The sequence below is a fragment of the Chanodichthys erythropterus genome, chromosome 18 (genome assembly GCF_024489055.1).
Source record: "Chanodichthys erythropterus isolate Z2021 chromosome 18, ASM2448905v1, whole genome shotgun sequence".
Classification (NCBI taxonomy): Eukaryota; Metazoa; Chordata; class Actinopteri; order Cypriniformes; family Xenocyprididae; genus Chanodichthys; species Chanodichthys erythropterus.
In genome coordinates this window covers 7,602,651-7,622,844 of record NC_090238.1, presented here as the reverse complement: position 1 = coordinate 7,622,844, position 20,194 = coordinate 7,602,651, and the positions used below count along the sequence as shown (strand labels likewise).

The 20,194-nt window shown below is 36.3% G+C and overlaps 1 protein-coding gene across 3 annotated transcripts in view; it reads left to right on the top strand.

Moving 5' to 3' along the window:
* The window catches only part of runx2a (RUNX family transcription factor 2a), a 49,869-nt gene that overhangs the window by 18,509 nt on the left and 11,166 nt on the right, over window positions 1–20,194 (top strand). For 2 of the 3 annotated variants that reach the window (XR_010892495.1, XM_067366765.1), the window contains exons 4-5: window positions 8,463–8,639; window positions 10,493–10,654. Coding sequence is in view for 2 of the 3 variants with exons in the window: in XM_067366765.1 (XP_067222866.1) it covers window positions 8,463–8,639; window positions 10,493–10,654 (339 nt within the window). In the remaining variant the exon portion in view is untranslated. The remainder of the gene's footprint in view (window positions 1–8,462; window positions 8,640–10,492; window positions 10,655–20,194) is intronic. The other variant, XM_067366766.1, reaches the window with a different exon arrangement.

The window sequence follows — 20,194 nt, the reverse complement described above, 5'->3', positions numbered from 1 at the left end:
GGTTTGTAGCCCTGTTGTGTAAGAAATGCTTTACAGGGATAGTTCACCCAAAAATTATATATATATATATATATATATATATATATATATATATATATATATATATATATATATATATATATATATATATATATATATATATATATATATTGAAGAATATGTTGGTGATCAGACAGCTGACGGTAGCCATTGCCTTCCATAGTAGGAAAAAAAATATATAATGGAAGTCAATGCTGTCAACTTTCTGGTTACCAACATTCTTCAAAATATCTTCAAAATTATATTTTGTGTTCAACAGAAGAAATAAATTCATACAGGTTTGGAACAACTTGAGGATGAGTAAATGATGAGTAAGTGTTCAACAGAAGAAAGAAATTCATAGGTTTGGAACAACTTGAGGATGACAAAATGATGAGTGAGTTTTCATTTTTGGGTGAACTATCCTTTTAATGCTTTTACAGGCCAGTGGAACAAACAAATCTTTCTTTTGCAGCCTCAATGTTGTGCCACCACATGTTTCAGTGTACTGTTTGCATAACAGATTCTGACAATCAATATGTTGCACATAAAATCTTCTATTGAGTCAGATTGTTTACGTTGCGGTTTGCGTGGAGCCGCTCTAATTGCTCATTGCTGAAATGAGCATTAGCCGTGAACCTGTGATGTTTCTCTCTCTCTCTTTGAACGTTGTTGTGCGTGTTCAGACAGGTAGACGCACACAAAACACATACGGTAAGCCCCTCGGACAAACGCGGACACAGGGCATTGCAAATAAACATATAAAGATGGCTTGCATAAGAAAGATCGGATCGTACTTTCCCCATGTACACTTTCAAATGAGGAGTGAATATGAAGCATGTATGTAACTGTTACTGTTGGCACAGAAACTTGATGCTTTCTGTCAACAATAGGGGGTTACACATAACTAGCAATATATTTGGCAGTTGTAGGCTTACTGGATGGTCAAATTTTTTTAAAGAATTTTGTGCTAATATTAAACAACTACAATTACAACAATTTCTGCTCTGCTCCAAAACCACCATGCTGTCTACTGCCTACTAGGCAGCTGCCTTTTAAGTGAAAAGGAACTACATTATAACCCTGTGTTTTTGGTAAAAGCCATCAAGTTTTCATAATTTGTAAACATTAAAGGAACAGTGCTCCCAAGAATAAAAATTCTGTCATCATTTACTCACCTTTGTGTCATTCTGGACCTGTGTGAACACAAAAGAAGATATTTACAAACACAGTAGTGGCCAAAAGTCATGTCCGGCCTATATGGCATTTGATATACATTTTATAAGAACTTTTAATATTTTTGAAATTGTTGCTTAGGCTCACCAGGTCTGCATTTATTTCAGCAAAATTGCAGTTAAATTAGCAAAATTGTGAAATATTATTACAATTTAAGAAAAATGTCTTTTATTTGGATATATTTTAAAATGTAATTTATTTTTTATAAAATGTAATTGAATTTTCAGCATCATACTCCAGGCTTCAGTGTCACATGATCCTTCAGAAATCATTCTGATATGCTGATTTGATGCTCATGAAACATTATTTTTATCAGTGTTGAGAACAGTTTTGCTCCTTCATATTTATGTAGAAACCATATTTTTTAATAAGCAATCTTATTTTTAATAAGCAATTATGTTTATTGTTTAATTATTATTCATTAAACTTATTAATAAATGTTCATTTATTAAACATAGTAATCATTTCCAACATACTTTGTGTTCATATTAATTAAGCAATACAGTAATTTTTAAACAATAGTTGAGTTAAATAAAACTACCCAGCAGGTTGGGCAAACATTTAACCCAACTGCTGGGTAAAACAACCCATTTGCTGGGTTAAAACAAACCATTTGCTGGGTTTGTCCATTTTCAACCCAACTTTGGTTCACTGTAAAAACATGTTTTCATGATTTGTTATCTCAACATTTTTTCTTCTGTCAAATCAACTTAAATAATTAATGTGGTTCAGATAACAAAAGTTCATTGTATTAGCTCAAATTTTTAATTACGATGAACTCAAAATTTTAAGGCAACCAGGTAACCTACTTTAAGTTGAACCAACAATGCTTTTTACAGTGTTTTACAGTGTACATTTTTTAGAGTGTAGCACACACACACACACACACACACACACACACACACACTGATCCTTGTAACCCCAATTGTGTCATTACAACAAAACAGAAGCAAGCTGACCTCCACTAAAATATGTGATTTTTTAGGGACCATTGCAACTAATCTGACCAGATAGATACATAGCTCATCTTCAGTAGTAGAGCCACTCCAGGATTCTGGCCTGTGGAGACACATATAGACCTAATGTGCATTTAGTATTTATGATGCACATGAGGCAAATCAAGGATTTTTTTGTTAGCTTGCCGCCAATTACCCTACGGCACCAAGCCGGTCTGGCCCCAGATCACCCCTCAAACAAATACGTGTTGGCCCAGAAATAAAAGTTTGGTTGTTTGGTAGTTGGTTTGGTGTCTGATTGTTGCAGTCGGCCCATCGATTTATAAAGCTCTAGTAGCATGTGTGCCCCTTCTTGGCGTAGTTCACTTCCTGAAGCTTGGAACACACGGACCACACAGGCGACTGGCAAAACTCCAGTGCTGCTTGGCTGCCGTCAGCTTTCTCCATTTCTCTCCCCCTCTCCGTCTACTTCTGATCCTTCGACTGAGCGGGCTTTCGGCCTCGTCCTGTCCTTAAAAAGCTTTTTTCCCCCCTTTGCTAATTTCGTGAGATCTGCCATGTGAAATAATCCATTGTTTCACTCTTCAGAGGAGTCGGCCCTCAGCGGCACAGCAATTAAAGAAATGAAATCTAGACGGATGTATGTTTCCCTTTCTTCTTCCATGCGTTTTATTCCCTGTGTCGCCGAGGCGTGATTGATGCGCTCTGACGGCCCTGGCTGATATTTGATGTTGAAAGTGTGCTGGTGTTTAACGAGCACAGGGTGTTATTGTGGGTCACGCCACTATCATATGGCAATTTAACATGCAGGCGGAGGTTTCGCCAGCAATACGGACACATACACCCGTATTATTTATACAATCATTAGGCATTTTTGCATGAAAACAAAGAAAGCCCAAAGTTTCTTTTGGAGGATATAAACAAACCTCTAACCATAACTATTAAACCTCTTTGGCATGAATGATACATCAAATTGTGATTTTTGCCACCCCAAAAATTCCCATAGGCATACACTATTGTTCAAAAATTTTTGCATTCTTGTTCTTTGAAGAAATTAATACTTATATTCCGCAAGGATGCATTAAACTGATCAAAAGTGACAGTAAAGACATATAATTTTGCAAAAACGTTCTGTTATTTGAACTTTCTTTTCATTAAAAAAATTTATCACAGTTTACAGCACAACTGTTTTCAACATTGATAATAAGAAGAAATGTTTATTGAGCACCAAATCATCATATTAGAATCTGAAGGATCATGTGACAAGGAGAATTTTTAGTAATGATGCTAAAAATTCAACTTTGCATCACAAGAATAAATTACATTTTAAAATGTATTTAAATAGAAAAGAGTTCTTTAAAATTAAAAAAAAAAAAAAAAAATATATATATATATATATATCACAATATTACTGTTTTTACTGTAGTTTAGATCAAATAAATGCAGCCTTGGGGAGCAGAAGAGACCTAACAACCACCCAGATCACCCTAGCAACCCTGTTAAAACCATTCAGAACACCTTTGCAACCGCATAGTAATTCCCTGGCAACCATCCATAACATTCTAGTATTGTACCAGCGAGGCTAACAGACTGCTTTATTCCTTTATATCTACTTTAAAGTTTTGTTCCTCTACCTAAATCTAATATTCCAAATTGTTGTAGTAACCAGATCTTTTTACTTTATTGGAGACGTGTCCATTTGAATATTTGAGCTCTACCTTTCAGAGATGTTTTTGGCACTGATAAGAGCATTCTGCATGTCTCATAGGATATAAGCATTGGGGATTTTCCTCTCCTTCAAGCTGAATCATTTGCATCCCTTTTTTCCATTCTGGAAATTTAGCATTGGACTTCAAATCCAAAGGTTTTTGCTTCTGTCCTCTCCAACGGTGCTCACAACATGTTCATAAGACACACTTGACAATGATGAACATGATATCAATTTGTGTTAAGTGGGATAAAAGCGTCTGCTAAATGCCATAAATGTAAATATTTGGGTTGTCAAACATTTCTATATGTGTCCCTGCAGAGTTTCAGAATTGCCAAAATCCGTAATCAAAAGTCTGGAATCTCATGATGAACATTTCTCATAAGAATCTTAAAAAGATCTCTCTCATAAAAGTTCCATGCTTTCACTGTATGACAATGTTTCCATCCAAAGCTGCGTATTTAACTCATGTGCAAATTTTGAATATCGCATAAAACATTTGCAAATAAAGCACTGTTTCCATCCAATGAGTCAAAGAGACCAAAAACATCAATTCCTGATACATTGGTGCAAATATCAATGGAAGTTTCTGCAATAGAAGCCATTGTATATAATAATTTTCAAGTATAATAAATTATTTGTGCCTCAGAGTGTGCAGATGAAACACAATAAATGCTGTCATGTTATCTTGCATTCAAATGCCTGCTATTTGTGAACGCAATTGTGTGAGGCGCTTCTGGGAATTAAACCGAACCACTTTAATGACAGACTTTGCTCTGGCAGATGCTGTGCAATGAGATCGATCCGCTGGTTGGTCCAGTTATGCTGTTACATTGCAAAGTCACGTCTTTTTTATGCACATCAAGGAACTTATTCGGTAAAAGTGTTTCCATCGTAGTTTATGCGCATGTTTTCGAGTTGCATAAAAAATGTATCCTATTTATTTGAGCGCATACGTTTTTTTATGTGTGTTTTTAGAATTTATGCGTATCTTGGCGTTTCCATCCAGTGTTTTTTCATCCAGTCAGAGGTGTTTATGAACAGCGCTCAAAGCATCACATTTTTAAAATTTCAGTACCTACATGGTACCGAAGTCGGTACTTTTGAAAACTCTATTTTGAACTGCTTTGAAACAATCTGTATTGCAGTGGTTCTCAACCCTGGTCCAGGTTCAGGTCATCAGCTCATTAGTAAAGACTCATCGCCCCCGAAAATCGCCCCCTATACCCCTAATAGGGCACTGTCCAAAACCACAGTGGACGTTATTGAGTGCACTCATTCAATCCCACAATGCACCACAATAACAATTGTACAACCAATGTATGCTCAATGGCTAGATATACCCACAATGCACTGTGATAGTAACGATGAATTCCTGCGTTTTGCCAGAAAATGGCGCATGCAGCTGAGCTGAATCATCCATACATCCATTTTACAAACTGACCCAATGTGGCTACAGCGTAATATCATACAGGTTTAAATTCCTTGTTAATTGATTATTAAATTGTGTAATTAAGGTTTATACATGCTAGTTTCAATGACAGAGTTCAAAATAAATATTTTCATTACTACTGGAGCTGCCAGTTTGCTAAGTTTCAAATGATTATTAAACGGCAAGTACAAACTATGCAAAAGTGGAAGTCCTTCCGGTGCACACAGTGTCCAAATTCACTCACCCGTTTTCATTCCCTCCCTTAAGTAAACTATATTAGTGGACTAATGAAGGGAATAGTGAATGAGAATAGGGGGCGATCGCATACTCTCGAGCAGGTACTTATTTTAAATAAGTAATTACTTAACGACCGCTAAAGGTATGTTCTATATTGTGTGAATGTTTTCATTATCATGTGATCTATCAGCATCAATTGCGTCGCTTCACTGCCATTCATAAATCCTCTCCCGTGGCCTCATGGGATAGTAAAGTGTCCATCGTATGCACACTTCAGAATCAGTAGTAGTAGGTCATCCTGTTACTTTTTGCTTCCTCTTTTATGAGCATTGTGAATTCGGACATACTTCTTTTGTCACATACTGTTTTTCACCTACTATATAGTAGGGAAATATGCATTTTCAGATGCAGCCCTGAAATGGCTGTGTAAGACAAAGGAGATCCTCAAAATGTGCAGTGCTGGAGGAGGTGCCAGGACCAAGTATGAGAACCATTGCTGTACTGTATAAAGCGCTACAGAAATAAAGGCTTGAGTTTGTAGACTCACAAAGACCTTTATATTAAGTATTGATGTATTCATATCAGCAGTTTGTATTATGTAACCCTCTCTGATATTTACAGCCAAAGCAACATGACATTATATCCTTTGATAATTCAAATTTGGGGGAAATATTGGCAGATTTAGTTTCAAGTCACTCATAATAACATAAATAATGTGCAAGCAGCTCACCTTCATGCACACACACACAGGGGCTGTATTCATGGCGGGTGCTTAAACAAAATGAAAGCGGTTCCCTTTTATTGATTGTGTTTCTTTTATAGCGTAGTGAGAGGGAATACTTTCAGGGAATTACTCATGCTCCCGACGCAAAGTGCTCTTGTGTGCAGCCGACATTCACCAGTGAACGAGGAGCTGTGTTTGCTCAACTGAACTCCAGAGCACAATCAGGTTTTGCGAGATTGGAGGTACTGTAGATCTGTCTCGAACCAACTGGAGAGTGGCCAAGCTTTTGCAGGAGTTTCTCTTTTCTTCTGTGTGATATTTACTTTACAGCTATTCAGGGCAACCGACCAGGGCTAGACAGACAAGAACGGAAAAAAAGACTCACAAAGTCCTTCTTTTAACACATATTCTTCTCAAGTATTGACACAACAGTGCGGTTTCAATGAAATCAGGTTCTTTAGTAGAGATGTTGAGCTCTGTATGGACTGGAAAGGGTGGTTCATGTGTGATCGGTCCGAGCTGGGAAGGGGGTGGACGTGGGGGCATGGCGTGACTCGTACTCTTTATTGCAGGATAGAGGATTGAGTCTGTCCTCTTTTATGGGAAATGAATGAATAAACATTGGTGGGTCATGCTTTTGTCATGACTCACAGACATACTTTTAAGCATGATAGGAATAATAGGGAAATAAAGAAGTTGTGTAATTTGACTGTGAATTCTTTTGGATGGATGCCACGGTGTAGAACAACAACATGTACCGGCAGGTAGAAAGTCGATTTACTGTACTTCCCCTCCTTTTGTGTGCTGGTTGCTATTGTGAAAACTGAGATCTCTGTGATTAGAGATGCAGCTGATGCATCTGACCCACACACTCATATGCACAATTGTTTTGCTGGGTTGTTTGGTAAAAAATTACGTTTAATTGTTGGTTGTACATTAAAGGGACAGTTCAGCTAAATGTGAAACATTTACTCACCCTCTTGTTGTTCTGGAATAAAAACTAATTCTATGGATGTAACATAATATTTATGATTAAAGCATCATATATGCCTGGTTTCACAGACAGGGCTTAGATTAATCCAGGATTAGGCCTTAGTTCAATTAGGACATTTAAGTCGCTTTTATAAACGTGCCTTAGAAAAATATATAACTGGTGTGCGTCTTGAGACAAAACAATGATGCAATGGCAAGTTACTTTCAGTTAAAACCACTCAAACTCACGGTTTAGGTTTAAGGCCTTGTCTGTGAAACCAGGGGACTGTATTTCATACAACCTGTGCGCTATATTTTATGTCTTCTGATGTCATACAATAGCTTTTTGGTAGGAACAGAGGAACAGACATTTTAATCTTGCTTTCAGCTGTAGATCTCAAATCTCACACTTCAAGAAAAAGCGGAAGAGTAAATAATGAATTTGAATGAATTTTTGGTCTGTTCCTCTCACAAATCTATCAGGTTTCAACCAATGTGAGGTTGTGTAGATGATGACTGAATATTCATTATTTGGCATACTATCCCTTAAAGAGTGCAGTTCAGTTAAAAATTACAGTTCTATTCACTTTGTCATTTTAAGATATTTTGGCTAATCTACAAACTGACCTTTTTCAGACAATGAATGTAAACGCTGACCAAATATTGTCCATATGAAGCCATACCATTGGATCATTTGCGTCACACAAAACTATTGTATGACCTCAAAAGACTTAATAAATATAGCACTGTACTGTACAGTACTTTTACAGTGTTTTTCATTTTCACTTTCATTGTAAAGAGCAGCATTTTGCATAACATCTCTTTTTGAGTTTTTTTGGAAAAAAAAAAGTTTTGCAACAACATGAGGGTGAGTAAATAATGACAGAATGTTCATAATTTGTTGAACTATCCCTTTAAGAGTGAAATTTGCCCCAAAATGATGGTTTTTATTTAAGCTCATATCTGTACGTCACACAAAACTTTCATATTACTTCAAAAGACTTTAAATACGGAGCATGGACTAGTTTTACAGTACTTTTACAGTGCTTTTTTAACATACAGGTTTGCAGCAACGTGTGTAAATGATGATAGAATCTTGGGTGAACTATCCCTTTAAATTTGGTCAGAATCGAGCAGTAGGTGTATTAACTGCAATTTCTGTCTGATATTGTTCGGTAGGACACAGACAGAAACTGGAAGACCCCCCAAAACCGCCGCTGTTCTCCGAGCGCCTGAGCGAGTTAGAGCGTTTACGCCAGACCACCATGAGAGTTGCCGTGCAAACCCAGAGTCCCCGGCAGTCTCTCAACGCCACGCCGAACTCCTTCAATCCACAGGGGCAAACTCAGATCTCAGGTAAATCGGCCCAGGCATTTTCCTTTCCCTTTAACGCTGCTATTTTAGCTTGTCTGGCCGTCGGCCTTCCTCTGGCGTAATCTTTAATGGTGGGTCCCTTGGTTTGTGTTCTGTACAAACATCTGTATTTGGAGAACAGGTAGGTTTATTCAAGGCAACATCTAGGCCTGATTTACTGAAGATAAGACTGCAAAGATAAAAAAAAAAAAGAAAAAGAAAGTGATGCAAGAAATAGAAATGTCATTAGTTTTCAGAGTGAATCAGATTTAAACAGGAGATACTGATGGACTTGCCAAGTCTGACAGTATCAAATCCTTTGTCTACTTTTCCGGAATGAGACATTATCTTTGTTTGGGATAGGCTGCTTAGATCACCTTAAAGGGATAGTTCACCCAGAAATTAAGACTCAATTTTTACTCACCCTCATGTCATCCCAAACCCGCGTTTCTATCTTCCATTATGCTTCTGTTAGCCACACAAAAACAAAAAAACACCATAAGAATTCCATTTACTACATATTTCATGTGTTCAGAAATCATATAATAGTTTTAATTGAGGAACAGACCCAAATTTAAATCTTCCCCTCCGATGTATCTCTCAGATCACACACAACAGGTTCTGCCGAAGATTAATGAAGATTCCTCTTTTTTTTTTGTTCCACGGAAAAAATAACAGCTTACGGGTTTGGAACGACATGAGAGTAAGTAAATAATGACAGATTTTCATTTTTGGGTGAACTATTGCTTTAATTCCATCACATTTGTCCAAATATTTTCATTAGTTCCTGCTTCACTTTTGGCATATTGGAGCTTGGGGTATTTTTTTTTTTTTTCGTCTCGTATGTGCACAGCTTTAGTGTTTGCATAATGTTTGCCATTCGCTTGGATGGGCTCCAGTCCCTCTCCTGTCAGAGCAGACGCTGTGTTTACTAGAATACTGTAGAAAGCAAACAGGAAACCGTTCTTGGCTCTGAATGTGATTAAGCTATTTACATACCATGGCCTTTTATACTAGTCAGCTCAGTCTTGGTCTTCATATTGTTATAAAAAGAAAGGTCACCCACTTTGTGTGTAAAATGAGTCTTGTGTGTAAAATGAGTCTTAATGTGGCTCATTAGGAAGGTCTCTTCTAAGGGTGAACTATTTGTGTGATTTTATATATATATACAGTATATATATATATATATATATATATATATATATATATATATATATATATATATATATATATGTATATATATATACACACACACACACACACACGTGTGTTTATACATACATACACTACCGTTCAAAAGTTTGGGATCGGTAAGATTTTTTATATTTTTAAAAGACGTTTTGTCTGCTCACCAAGATTGCATTTATTTAATTAAAAATACAGTAAAAACAGTAATATTGTGAAATATTATTACAATTTAAAATAACTGTTTTCTATTGGAATATAATATAAAATGTAATTTATTTCTGTGTTGGAAAAGCTGAATTTTCAGAATAATTTCTCCAGTCTTCAGTGTCACATGATCCTTCAGAAATCATTTTAATATGATGATTTGCTGCTCAAGAAACATTTATTATTATTATCAATGTTAAAAACAGTTGTTTACTTTTTTTCAGGATTCCTTGATGAATAGAAAGTTCAAAAGAACAGCATTTATCTGAAATACAAAGCTTTTGTAACATTATACACTACCGTTCAAAAGTTTGGTGTGTATATATATATATATATATATATATATATATATATATATATATATATAATTTATATATAAAAATCACACAAAAAAACATCTTTGATGCTATTGCAGATGTTGGTTCTGTCTGTGACTGGTGTCGTCTCATTTATTATCTTCACAGATCCACGGCAGGCACAATCCTCTCCGCCCTGGTCCTACGAGCAGCCGTACACTCCTTACCTGAGCCAAATGACGTCTCCCTCCATCCACTCCACCACCCCGCTGTCTTCCACCCGCGCCACCGGCCTGCCCACCATCAGCGACGTGCCAAGACGCCTCTCAGGTAAACAAACATAAACCTTATACAAAATCACAAACAATGCCTTTATTATCTCAAATGTTTCTTTAAGATAGCAACGACATTAAAGTAACAACCCACTTTTTTCCAACATCCCTAGAGTTAAACCATTGAGTTTTACCATTTTCGAATCCATTCAGCTGATCTCCGGGTCTGGCGGTACCACTTTTTGCATAGCTCAGCATAGTTCATTGAATCTGATTAGACCGTTAGCATCTTGCTCAAAAATGACCAAAGAGTTTCAATATTTTTCCTATTTAAAACTTGACTCTTCTGTAGTTACATCATGTACTAAGACTGTCAGAAAATGAAAATTTGCAATTTTTAGGCCGATATGTCTAGGAACTATACTCTCATTCTGGCGTAATAATCAAGCAGCAGGTGCAATGATATTACACAGGGTCTCTCACAAATGTCTCAATGATTGCAAGGCTCCCTGTGCAAACAGGGGCTCACGGGCGCTGCGTAATATCACTGCACTGCTGCACCCATGGTACGGCAGCAAAGTTCCTTTATTATTACGCCGGAATGAGAGTATAGTTCCTAGCTATATCGGCCTAGAAAATCACAACTTTTCATTTTCCGTCGGTCTTATTACACGATGTAACTACAGAAGAGTCAAGTTTTAAATAGAAAAAACATCTAAACTCTTTGGTCATTTTTGAGCGAGATGCTAACGGTCTAATCACATTCAATGAACTCTGCTAAGCTATGCTAAAAGTGGTACCGCCAGACCCGGAGATCAGCTGAACGGATTCGAAAACTATAAAACTCAACTGTTTAACTCGAGGGGAGTTGGAAAATGAGCCTATTTTCAAAAAACGTGGAGTGTTCCTTTAAGAGCAGAACAAATGGAGACTTTTGCTTAGGTTTTTACCAGAATTTTAGAAAATATTTTAACCATGTCTCAAACTGTGCTCAGATACCAAAGTCGGATATACTCAAGCATTTCTCAACAAGATCAAATGATCTGAGCTTCCATCCACATGGACTTCTGTACTCTTAAGGTGATGATACACGGGGCAACTTTTTGTGCAATGTTGCTGAGCAATGTTGCTTGGGCACTTTCCCACTGAGAATGAGCAAAAAATATATATCTGGATACGTTAGATCGGTCGTGGGCAATTTTTTGTGATCCTCCAATCAGAATGTTAGCAGCCGATCATGTGATTGGTTCGGAGATTTCAGAAAAAAATTCAAACAAGATGGCGGCCTCTCAGCGGTAAACTAGTAAATTGTCATGCGTCAACCCAAAACAGGGAATTTACCACATATAATGCTTAAAATAGCAACAACTGTCCAAAGTAATGAATGTAAGCTGTAATTAAGCTATCGAATGTTTTAGGGTTGTAGGTTGTAGGGCCTTGTCTATGTGTAGAGCGTACGGCACACGAATAGCTTTTGACGCGATCGACACGGGTTCGAATCCGCCTTTTGCCGAACTCGCTCTTCTCCCTTTTCCTATCAAAAATCAGATCGGAAAAGCATTTATTTTTAATTAAAATGAAGAAAATATTTGAAAAGTTGAAATAAAGTGCCTAACAAGTGTTTATAATAAAGTATTTATTGGGTTGGCAATAGATTTGCTCCTCTCTGATTAGTTGCTGCCAACTGTCCGTTGCCCTAATTAGTTGCCCTGTGTCTCATCAGGTTGCCCGTTGACGGCAACATTGCCCAGCAACATTGCTCAAAAAGTTGCCCCGTGTATCATCACCTTTAGGGCATTACAATGGTGTCATTTGTTCTTCCTTAAGGTATTGTATGATAAATATTTGAGTCCAAATTGATATTTAAAGTCAAATTTTAGCTTTTCAGTCTGTACCTCAAAGTCATAGAGAGACTAATTTTTATCACCCAGATAATTAGAGATGGATAAAAAAAAAGCCTCACCCTACCTTTTTTAGCACTGAATATCCTGTTTCACACAGATAATCATCAGATTACAGAAGTAAAATGAGTTACAAATGGCGTTTCACTTGTTGACTCTACATGAATCATAATTGAGCTATAAAAGAGCAACCTATGAGCAATAAAATTCTCCTGTAGGCCTTATCGCTTTATTAGCCAACCTCTCATTTCAGAAATGTGGGAAATATAGAGTGTCTCAATGTGTCTGTATTTACTTTCTTAGCTGATCGTGTTAGCCATGTGAACATTTGTCCAAACACTCATTCGCTTCTTTCTCTGCCGAAGTCAAATCAAAGCATTTTTCCAGCGTTAACTTTCTGCTTTGTAAGCGTTTGTTACGTCGCCTGTGGGCAAATGTCTTCCAAGCAATAGCACCTTTAAAAATAGAGAGCATTTGAAAGAATATCTCCTCTAACCCCCATCCTCTCCAATGGAGTCTTTGAACTCAACTCCCTTTTGAAATGCCTTAAAAAGGAACAAGAGTTTCTGACTCATGGAGCTCAAAAGGTAATGGGTAGCTGGCGCATAATGTGTCCATGGACTTTTAAAATTTAAATGAATATAGGGAAAGTGTATGTCATAAGTTCTGTAACTGATCACTATTTCTTTATTTTAGTATAGTACTAGTCAAAGGTTTGGACACATTACTATTTTTACTGTTTTTGAAAGAAGTCTCTTATGCTCATCAAGGCTGCATTTATTTGATCAAAAATACAGAAAAAAACAGTATATTGTGAAATTATATTACAAATTAAAGCAATGGTTTTCTATTTCAATATACTTTAAAATATTATTTATTTCTGTGATGCAAAGCTGACTTTTCATCTGAATTTTCATCAGCCATTACTCCAGTTTTCAGTGTCACATGACCCTCATCATTCTAATATTCTGATTTATTATCAATGTTGGAAACAGTTGGAAACATGCTGCTTAGTATTTTTTAATAACCTGTGATGTTTCTTTCAGTAATGTTTTCTTTCTTTTTTTGAAAGAAATTAATATTCAGCAAGAATGTGTTAAATTGATAAAAAGTGATAGTAAAGATTTCTATTTTAATAAATGCTGTTCTTTTTAACTTTTTATCATTAATGAATCCTGAAAAAAGTATCACAGCTTCCAAAAAAAAAAAAAGTAGCACAACAGTTTCCAACATTGATAACAAATCAGCATATTAGAATGATTTCTGAAGGATCATGTGACACTGAAGACTGGAAGAATGATGCTGAAAATTCAGCTTTGCATCACAGAAATAAATTATATTTTAAAGTATATTAAAATAGAAAACCATTATTTTATATTGTAATAATATTTCAAAATATTACTGTTTTTTTCTGTATTTTTAATCAAATAAATGCAGGCTTGATGAGCATAAGATACGTCTCACACGAGTTCATAATTTATTTTATACATTACATTGTACATTTTGTATATTTTATATATTTGTACTTTTTTTACACTGCAGGATCATTTTAAATGATGACAAAGATGAACATATGGTGAAAAAATTAATTGAAATGATATGTGAACTATTTGTATGCATTAAAATTGCATTTCAATTCATATGAGCTCATAACAGTTGCATGCACAATAATTACAAAAGATTGCTGTTTAATATCATTTTAGATGAGGTTTAGCTCTCTAAAAGTATTTCTCATCAACTTCCCAAAAGCTCTTGAGTCCAAACCTTTGGAAGAGTTTGCTGTGACTGTGCCTTTATTAATGAAATGGGCACCAGATTGTGGTCCACCCACCCTTTGGGGTTCATTTTGAAACAAACACACAGCGTGGACGTTTTCTTTAATACACCTGTTTGACTCTCCGCCAGGTTGGTTTTTGAACTCTTTTTTTTTTTTTTTCTTGCTTTCTTTCTTTTGGCTCCCCACCCTAACTGATTTCTTTGAGCCTGAAGCGAATGTGAAAGTTTAAATGACTTCTTGGTGTGGCTGCTTTTTGAACCCCGGCCAGCTGCCTCGTTGGGTTTGATTAGTTTAGATTTCACTCGGCTTTCATCTTGGAGATGTCAGCCTTTGTTCTTTCCTCAAAGAGACACACGCACCTCTTGGTCCTAACGCCCCCTATTCTTCCTCGGAGCGCCACTGAATGGCTCAGCTTCGAGAGGACACATCCCGAATGCATCGCACCCTCTGCAGCTGCTCTGCGGCGCTGCACGGCTATTCTTCTCTACCGTGGGCTCGTGTTACACCTTTCAGCTGGTAACTGATAAGGATGCAGATGAAGGCATGAATAATATTACACAGAGAGCGATGAATTATTAGTTTGGGATCACAGGACACTGGTGAACCATAAAGAACTTTGATTTTCCCGGTTGTGAAAGTCTGTTTAAGGAGGGTGATTTAAAACACAGTACTTTAAAATATGCAATGTCACAGAATGCATATACAGATCAAATGTATACCTTGATTAAAAAAATAAATAAATAAATAAAAAAGTGGATAAAGACATCTGCCAAACAAATGTATTCTAAGGATCTAAGGATCATGTACTTTATGTCTGCAAAACATTGTAATCATGGTATTTAAATGATACTCCAAGTTATTCCAAAAAATACCATGTTGTGGTCTACTATGGTATGATTACCCTTACAAAAATGTACCATGATTTATAACAATGTCTCTTATGCTCACCAAGGCTGAATTTATTTAATCAAAAGTACAGTAAAAACAGATATATTGTGAAATATTATCAACATTTTCAGTATCATTACTTCAGTCTTCAGTGTCACATGATTCTTCAGAAATCATTCTAATATGCTAATTTGCTGCTCAAGAAACATGTTTTAAAACAGCTGTAATGCTTCATATTTTTTCTGGAAACCATGGTACCTTTTTCAGGATTCATTGATGAATAGAAAGTTGCTAAATAAATCCTTGCTAAATAAAAGTCTTAATTTCTTTAATAAAGAAAAAGTATTACTGACCATAAACCTTTGAATAGTAGTGCACATGTACAAAAACACAACCACTTAAAAGGACAGTTCACCCAAAAATGAAAATTCTGTCATTAATTACTCACCCTCATGTTGTTCCAAACCCGTAAGACTTTCATTCATCTTAAGAACACAAATGAAGATCTTTTTGATAAAATCTGAGAGATTTCTGTCCCTCCACATACAGCTACATGACTGACAATTTGATGCCTCAAAAAGTTCATAAAGAGATTGTAAAACTAATCCATATGAATTGAGTGGTTTAGTCCAAATTTTCTGAAGAGACTCGACCGCTTTATATGATGAACAGTTTGAATTTAGTAAGCCTGCAAAGTAAGCAGGCAGATTTGTAGCAACCTGAAGTCAAAGGTCACAAAATCACACTGGTGACAGTTCACAATTTGAACCAGCATGATCCTCTTAGTTACCAGCCTTGAGCTTCAGCTACAAGACCACACCATCCCTGTAATACAAAGTGATTGATGTTGTAATAAGTTTAGCCAAAAAGGGTCTGGCAAGAGCTGATAGCATAATGGGTTCATTCTCGTGAATGTCTGCAGCAAAGAGGGACTTTAATGGTGATTGAAGGTTGTATATGTGAATTTTTGTCATTGTTTTGGAAATGTGACTTGGGTCTCCTCTCTTCTGCACTGTCTGCCTGAAGTGTCTTTTTTGTTTGGTTTGAAATGTCAAGAGTTGATAATGTGGAGAGACAATCTGTTCATAATTGGCCACACATGTTCTATAAAGTTTGCCTAGCTGTCACTCATAAAGCAGCGCTCACGGACGACACGCGACCGCTCCTAAACCAGCAGGCCCGCTGATGCGAAAGGCCTGCTGATTTTTCGTCATAAAAAAGTACTTTACCTGAGCAACATGCTGAGAGGAGATTAGATTAGATGAGAGAGTGTTTGACAGAAAAAAAGATTAGATATGGAAAGGAAAGGAAAGGAAAGGAAAGGAAAGGAAAGGAAAGGAAAGGAAAGGAAAGGAAAGGAAAGGAAAGGAAAGGAAAGGAAAGGAAAGGAAAGGAAAGGAAAGGAAAGGGGAAATACAAAGGCAAGGCAGGGAGAAACTGAAAGAAAAGGATTTTGGTTGAAGTATAGGAAAGAAAAGGGGAAACTGAAATGGGGGAAACTAAAAGGAAAAGATCTTGGTTTGTTTGAAATAGGAAAGGAAAGGAAAGGAAAGGAAAGGAAAGGAAAGGAAAGGAAAGGAAAGGAAAGGAAAGGAAAGGAAAGGAAAGGAAAGGAAAGGAAAGGAAAGGAAAGGAAATGGAAAACTAAAATTGGAAAGATCAGGAAAGGGGAAATATAAAAGAAGTTTGAAGTAAATGGAAAAAAGGAAAAATGGAAATGGGAAAGTTGAAACTGAAAGGGGAAACAGAAAGGAAAATATTTTGGTCTGTTTAAAGTAAAGGAAATAAGAGGAAATGGGAAAGCAAAGGTGAAATAGAATGGTAAGAAAAGGGCAACAACAAGAAAAAAATTAGTTTGGAAAGGAAAGGAAAGGAAAGGAAAGGAAAGGAAAGGAAAGGAAAGGAAAGGAAAGGAAAGGAAAGGAAAGGAAAGGAAAATGGGTTTGTTTGTTTGAAAGGAAAGGAAAAGAAAAGAAAGGGGAAATGGAATGGAAAGGAGAAGAGGAGAGGAGACGAGTTTGGGATTGTTTGTTTATACCCTTTAATTTAGCAGGCGGCTCCATTTGAAAAGCAGATCATGATGAATACACGGTGCAAAAATAGACAGATGTGGAGATGAGGAGATGATAAGACGTTCCTCTGGGATTCTCTCTCCTGGGGTTCTGGGAGTCACAGCCCATTAGTGGTTTATAATTTAAAAACATCTTGTGGTTCTAAGAGAGAAGATCGGCCCTTCTCTTTGGCTAATCGCAGACATGCCACCACATCTGAGACTGCTCATTATGCATCCTGTGGAAACTGTTTTTTCCTCTAAGCGTTTCCATGTGCGCCCCCAGTTTATTCCGACATTTCTCTTTGATATTCATATAAATGCGAGGATGCGTGTGTTTGTGCATGTGAGCGAGAGTGCACACGACGCATTCACATACAAACCCCTGGACAACCTTCAGTGAAGAAACAAACAGACAAAAGTGAAACTCAAAACCTTTCAGAAGCACGTCAGCACCGTTTGACAGTTAGTTTGCATATTGATCTGCCGGTGACATTTTTGCAGCATTAGTCTTTCATCTTGACCTTGAATCAACCTAAGTATTGTGTAATTCAGGCTGCAAATAAACATTTAATTCATGCTTATGTTTTGCTAGGGTAATTAAAAAGAGAATCTGTTCAGTATGGAATGTGCAGTTACAAAACTTTCTGAATTGATACGCTTTGGCCACATACACACAGCAGTTAATTTTAGTTGTCAGTTCACCTTTTAGTGCTTAATCCTGTTCTGTGCACACACAGTTCAGTAATTTACTGGAGTGAATCCACATTCTACAACCAAATGAACTCTTGAAAAATGCAGCTAGTGACATTTGCAAAAATTCTGTGCAGTGAGTACAGAACTGAACTGAACAACTTGTTGTTAAAGGGTTAGTTCACCCAAAAAATGAAAATAACAAAAAATTTGAAGCAGTGTTTTGAAATCAGCCATCACTAGTCAAAAGTCATTATTTTGTTTTTTGGCACACAAAAAGTTTTCTCATCGCTTTATAATATTAAAATTGAACCACTGTAGTCCCATGAACTGTTTTAAATATGTTTTGAGTACCTTTATTTATCTTGAGAAGTTATCGAATTATCTGAGCTATCGAATTTAATCAAAAATAAGTTAATTTGCGTTCTGATAATAAACAAAGGCCTTATGGGTGTAGAACAACATTAGGGTGAGTAATAAATGACATTATTTTCATTTTTGGGTGAACTAACCCTTTAACGTACTTAAATCTGCGTTGGGGTATAGGCTATATCTTTTCTGTATGTGTGTGGTGCAAAAAAAAAAAAAAAAATCACAAAGAAAGAGGTACAAGGCTTAAAAAAAACAAACAATAACGAGCCATAATAAACTGATTAATCCCAATGATTTCCACTGAAAAATCCATTGCCTATTTTATTAACTCCATAAACTGGAACAAAGCTCAAACAACAAGCCCAAAAACTTTTATAATAAGCGAACACAGCAACACTTCAAGGGCACGCTCTGCAAAGAAGCCTTACAAACAAACAAAACATGACACCTATGTATAAGGGGGTTTCAAATTTCAGAACATTTGGGACTTTGCTCGCTGTTATATTGATTTGGTCAAAAATAGTGGATACCAAACATGCTAAACACCAGAACATTGCTATGGATACCACACGGTCAATCCAGACAGTTTTAATATTGGGATATACGAAAGTCCATGGCTCTAGCATTGGAAAAAGCGTAATGGCTAATTGGATGACGTGCTTTGAAAACCAATCACATTGTAGCCTTGACGTGACTGAATTTTGCAACAGTCAATCAATGTTTGAGGATACCATAGAAATGAATGAGAAGCGCCATAAATTGAATCATCTTCTGCAAAATTGTCCATGACTTCTCTTATAAAACAGCATTGTTTAGGTCAATCTAAAACTAATGTTTAATGGCAAACATTAACTGATGGGTTGTCGATTCATTAAATGATGAGCTGTTTTCCCCACAAAAGTAGTTTATTCAGTGTAGTGAAGCCTCCATTAGTCTTGCACAGCCCTTCAGATTGACGGCAGAAGGTCTGGACTCTATCGCAGCTTTCATTGGCCAAGGACTGCCAAAGAAGACATTTGACTAACATGTAACGCAACTAGACTTGTGCCGATATTCGGTAATGCAATAAATCGCGATAATGAATATGCACGATATTGTAATCGTGGGCACCTCAGAATACCGTAAATAATAATTTATTACCAATTATTAATTTTTTATAAGACAATTAAGAATACTTTACCCATCAATCGTATAAAATGCACAACACCGCTGTATTTTGCGTCAAAAGGACACGCGCTCAGATGTAAACAATCCCAATGTGCACGAGAAGCACATGGCGGAACCAGTGAAGGAGACGAGCTGAATGAAAGTGCGCGTTCACTCTCTGACAGCAGAGGGCGCTGATGGAACAGTAGCGTGCAGCGGTTACCACGGAAACCGTGCAAACAAAGTAACTGCGCTAGTGAAGTTTTTTAAATGCTTCAAACAGCCATTCATTTTTTTGTAATCTTAGTGTTGTTCATCACAGCACCAAATACTGAAGACTTAAGGATATTTATTTTCAAACCTAAACATTTTTATATTTTAATCTGGACTACAACATGCCCTAATGATTAGAAATGTTCTGATTATTTGTTATTGTTTAGTAAAACTTTGAAAACATACAGCTTCATTAGTTAACATGTTAATTCATTATCACTAAACTGACAATAAAAATACTTTTTTAGCATTAATATTATTAATTAATGTTAATTTCTTAGTTTCTATTTAATAACATTACTTAAATCAAAATAACTTATTTAATGGACCCGAAATAAAACTAACAATGATCAGTTGTGTTTCTAAACTAACATTAACAAAAAATATCACTTTCTGTAACAAATGTAGCTGTTGCTCTGTTGTTCTTTATAGCCTAATTCTTTTGCATTTTAATCTGTTTGAAAATTTCAGTCAGAGTTGTTTTTGTTTTATTACAAA